This window comes from Chenopodium quinoa, unplaced genomic scaffold (assembly GCF_001683475.1).
Source record: "Chenopodium quinoa cultivar QQ74 unplaced genomic scaffold, ASM168347v1, whole genome shotgun sequence".
In the NCBI taxonomy this organism is placed as follows: domain Eukaryota; kingdom Viridiplantae; phylum Streptophyta; class Magnoliopsida; order Caryophyllales; family Amaranthaceae; genus Chenopodium; species Chenopodium quinoa.
Window position 1 is genome coordinate 3061081 of NW_018744239.1, and position 4342 is coordinate 3065422.

Consider the following 4342-nt stretch of genomic DNA (forward strand, 5'->3'; position numbering starts at 1 on the left):
TAATTTTTTATTCTTCCACCAAACCCACTACTTTTATATTTTATCACTTTCTCTAGTTTTTCTTAAAACTCCGCACATGAAAAATTAGAACAAATATTTAAAAACGGATGGAGTATTATATAATACTGATAGAGTATAAAACAAAAGATTGAGTTGGTCCTCTAACAAATACGGACTTTGATCTTGATTAAAATATATTGAACCGTCCAAGAAGTTTCTATCGTGTCACTTTCATAGTTTCATCTTCATTAGTAAGGAAATGATGAGGATTGACTTCGAGTCGTCTTTTTTTATTCTTACCCACGCTATATTTCTGTAATATTTCCCTATTTTTCTCACTCTATATAAACTCATTAAACACCGTTGTCATCATCATTCATTCTACCAATTAATCCCAATTAATTATTACAATTTCACAAAATCTGCAAAATTTAAGTCTGAAATGGCTGATTCTTATGATTTGAGCGCTCTTCTTTCTACAGAGGAGAGAGATTTTCTCATTCGCAACAATGGTGACCAGGTTATCTCCTTTCTCTCTTACCTTTTTTTTTTTTTTTTTTTTTTTTGATACTTTTAACGATTATAATTTGTAAAGTTATTAACTTTAGCTTACTTTATGATATGGGTATTATGAAATTTCGCCATTCTATTAGCTTTAAACTTTTTAGTTGCTTTTGTAAGGGGAAGGTTCATTTATTCCAAATTTTTGTAATTTATTGATCTTTTTGTTAAAATTAATTTTGCATTTTCATTCTATTAATTTTTTATTGGTAGGAAGATTAATTATCATCCTATTTCAGGGGTTTAATTTAAGTAATACATAAATTTTTTGGGGTATTTGTATCTTTTGATGATCAGTAGGGTTTTTCATCAACCCTGTTCTGGGGTTTATGTACATTAGATCAATTTATTTTCAATGTTAGCAAATCTAAATGTTTCTGATAAAAATGTTATGTTTATGTTTTTCATGTTTGATTGCCTGAAGGGGGTTGATTTGATTGTTTATGGATGTTGTTATGCTTTGGGATGGTCGACTTTTTGGGGTTTATGTAAATAAGGTCAATTTAATTTCAATGTTAGCCAATGTGTAGAGCATAATGTTATGTTTGTATTTCATGATACGATTGCCTGAAGGTGATTAGTTTGATTGATTATTGATGTTGTTATGATTTTGGGATGGTTGACTTTGAATTGAAGCAAGTATTTTTGGTATTGTGTTTTAAAGTTTTGATGATTATGTCCTCTTTTGTTGGATTGCTAAAGTTGGTCAGTTAAAATGTTTATGGGTGTCAATTTAATTGTTTATGGATAATATGATATGATTTTGATTTGTTAAGTTTATGCTTAAGTGGGCATGTGTTCTATTGTTGGATTTGAAGTTCCGACAATCGAATTTTGATGTGATATTTGGTGGTCATTGTAGGTCAAAATCAATGATCTGAGTGGAAAGACTGTGGGTCTGTATTTCTCTGCATCATGGTGCCCACCTTGCCGTGGTTTCACCCCTACTTTGATTGAAACATACAAAGAACTCTCTGACAAGGGGGACTTTGAAATCGTCTTCGTTTCATCGGATAGAGATGACGAATCCTTTCAGGGTTACTTCTCTAAGATGCCATGGCTTGCTGTTCCTATTTCTGATAAAGACACAAAAAAGAGCTTGGGGGAAAAGTTCAGTGTGATGGGAATCCCTCATCTTGTGATCCTTGATAAAGATGGGAAAGTCTCAACCAGTGAAGGGGTGGAATTGGTCATGGAAAATGGTGCCCAAGCATACCCGTTTACGCCGGAAAGAATCAATCAGTTGAAAGAGGAGGAAGAGGCTGCAAAGAGAAACCAAAACTTGAAAACACTTTTGGAAAATGGATCCCGAGATTATGTGATTTCAAGTGATGAAAAGAAGGTATGATTCATTTTATCCACCTGGTTGTTGAATTTAGTTTCTTGGTTTCTTATGTTGTTGAAGACCTTTGACAATGTTAGGAGTATTTGTTTTAGAGTCTAGGTTTTGGAACTTGGAAAGTATAGAACGAATAGAAGGAATTTAGTTCTCAAATCTACTCCATATATCAAATCTCCTATGGGCTATGGCAATATAATTCATAAACTATGGTATAAATGTCCTTTGAATTGGATTTTTAAAGGGTTTTAGATAAACTAAGATGTTTGATGCTTTGTACTGAAGTTGATGTACATGCTTACATACCAAGTGAATTTGGAAGTTTAGGAAAAGATATGATTGAAATCCTTTTGTTACATGAGAGTGCGAGTCACATACTTTTGTTTCTGGAAGTCAGAAAATGTTCAGATTTGTTTCACATTATCTTAAGTTACTGTAAATTTTGGTATATATACTCTGTTTGTTACCTTTCCTAGATATTCATTTGCTTTGCTTAAATTAATTTTGATTTCCCATCAGGTCTCTGTGAGTGAGCTTGAAGGGAAAATGGTTGGCCTCTATTTCTGTGTAGGCTCCTATAAGCCCTGCACTGACTTCACCAAGAAGTTGGCGGAGGTTCACAAGGAACTCAAGGAGAAAGGCGAGAACTTTGACATTGTATTAATCTATTTGGATGATGATGATGAAGACGGTTTTAAGGAAGCGCTGGCACAACTGCCATGTTTTGCCTTGCCCTTCAAGGATAAGAAGATTGAAAAGCTTGCTCGTTACTTTGAACTGGCATCCATTCCCAGAATGGTCATAATTGGGCCAGATGGAAAAACTCTAAATCCAAATGTTTCAGAACTGATAGATGAGCATGGTGCTGCAGCCTACCCTTTTACTCCAGAGAAGCTGGCTGAGCTTGCTGAGATTGAGAAAGGCAAACTTTTGTCGCAGACACTTGAATCAATTCTGGTTTCAGGAGAAAAGGACTATGTCATTGACAAAAGCGGTTCTAAGGTAAGGTTTCCCTTATTATTAATTTTTTTTTTTTTTTTTTTTTTTGCGTAAAGGGATCATAATTGGAAGGTTGCAAATGTACTTCAATTTTCTGCTATTCACTTCCGTAGTTAAAGTTTTGTTTTTCTTATTGTTGCTCAGGTGCCTGTATCTCAGCTTGTTGGGAAATATGTTCTTATTTATTTTTCCGCACACTGGTGCCCTCCATGCCGAGCTTTTACACCAAAGCTTATCGAAATATATCATGAAATAAAGGCAAAGGAGAATGCATTTGAGATCATATTTGTCTCCAGTGATCGTGACCAGTCCTCATTTGACGAGTACTATGCAGACATGCCTTGGTTGGCCCTCCCATTTGGTGATGAGAGGAAGACTTCCCTATCACGTAAGTTCAAAGTGCGAGGTATCCCATGTCTTGTGGCAATTGGACCAGAAGGTAGGACAATTACTACTGAAGCCAGACAGCTTGTAGGAGCTCATGGGGCAGATGCATTCCCATTCACTGAGGATCACATAAAGAATTTAAAAGAGAAAATTGAGGAGATGGCAAAGGGGTGGCCTGAGACACTGAAACACGAGCTTCATGAACACATGCTGGTGAAGACTCGTCGAGATGGTTATTATTGTGATGGATGTAATGATCAAGGGCATAGTTGGTCTTTCAACTGCAAGGAGTGTGACTTTGATCTCGATCCCAAATGTGCCTTGAAGAACGAGAAAACTGCAGAAGAGGGTGACGAGGGCAAGTTAGAGACCAAGGAAGGATATGTCTGTGAAGGTGATGTTTGTCGTAAAATCTAGATATGCACCTCTTTGGCGAGCCTAATGAGGGTCTTTGGATTTAAGGCTGTTTTCTTGTGTGTGATTTGTAACTAATGATGCTTTATGAATAAGGTTATTTGCAAGGAGTGCATTAGCTGGTTGTGTTGAGATTTCCTTCTTGATCTGTAAATTGTACTTTCAACATACTTTCATTGAAAGTAGTCAATGTGAGTTATGATTGACTATTATGAATGAGATGGATCCCAGTATTTTAACAAACTGTGACATTTTCATTTCTTACCCTGCAATTCTAAGATAGTGGATATTGAGTTACCCAATATTATGTCATTGCTTAGGGCCTCTTCTGATTTACTGAGTTGAATTGAATTGATTGGAGTTGAATTGAACTGAACTGAATATTTAATGAGAGAAGAAAATTAAGAACTGAACTGAATTGATTGGAGCTGAACTGAATTAAATTAAACTGAAAATAAGCTGAAGAGAACAGACCCTTGATTTAAAGTAAATGATACATTTTGTTTCAAAAAACGAAGTAAATGATGATACCTAAGTTGAATTATTTAAAATCACCATTAGCTCACCAAGTTACCTTAGATCCTAGAGGGCTAGGGCATATGAGGTTCCCTAGCATGATGCGAGCCGGCTTTACTGATAGAG

The 4342-nt window shown here is 35.5% G+C and overlaps 1 protein-coding gene across 1 annotated transcript; it reads left to right on the forward strand.

The window, feature by feature from the left end:
* Window positions 1–267: 267 nt before the first annotated feature.
* On the forward strand, window positions 268–3947 carry LOC110694171 (probable nucleoredoxin 1). Its single transcript, XM_021871344.1, has 4 exons — window positions 268–520; window positions 1424–1903; window positions 2420–2902; window positions 3044–3947. The coding sequence occupies exons 1-4, from the start codon at window positions 443–445 to the stop codon at window positions 3701–3703; spliced, it is 1701 nt and encodes a 566-aa protein (XP_021727036.1). The 5' UTR covers window positions 268–442; the 3' UTR covers window positions 3704–3947.
* The last annotated feature ends 395 nt before the right edge of the window (window positions 3948–4342 follow it).

Bases quoted from the DNA above. Each gene is read 5' to 3' on its own strand.
- LOC110694171 (XM_021871344.1), top strand. From the start codon at position 443: ATGGCTGATTCTTATGATTTGAGCGCTCTTCTTTCTACAGAGGAGAGA. The intron at 1,904-2,419 runs GTATGATTCATT...ATTTCCCATCAG, and splicing joins TTTCAAGTGATGAAAAGAAG to GTCTCTGTGAGTGAGCTTGA. The intron at 2,903-3,043 runs GTAAGGTTTCCC...ATTGTTGCTCAG, and splicing joins TTGACAAAAGCGGTTCTAAG to GTGCCTGTATCTCAGCTTGT.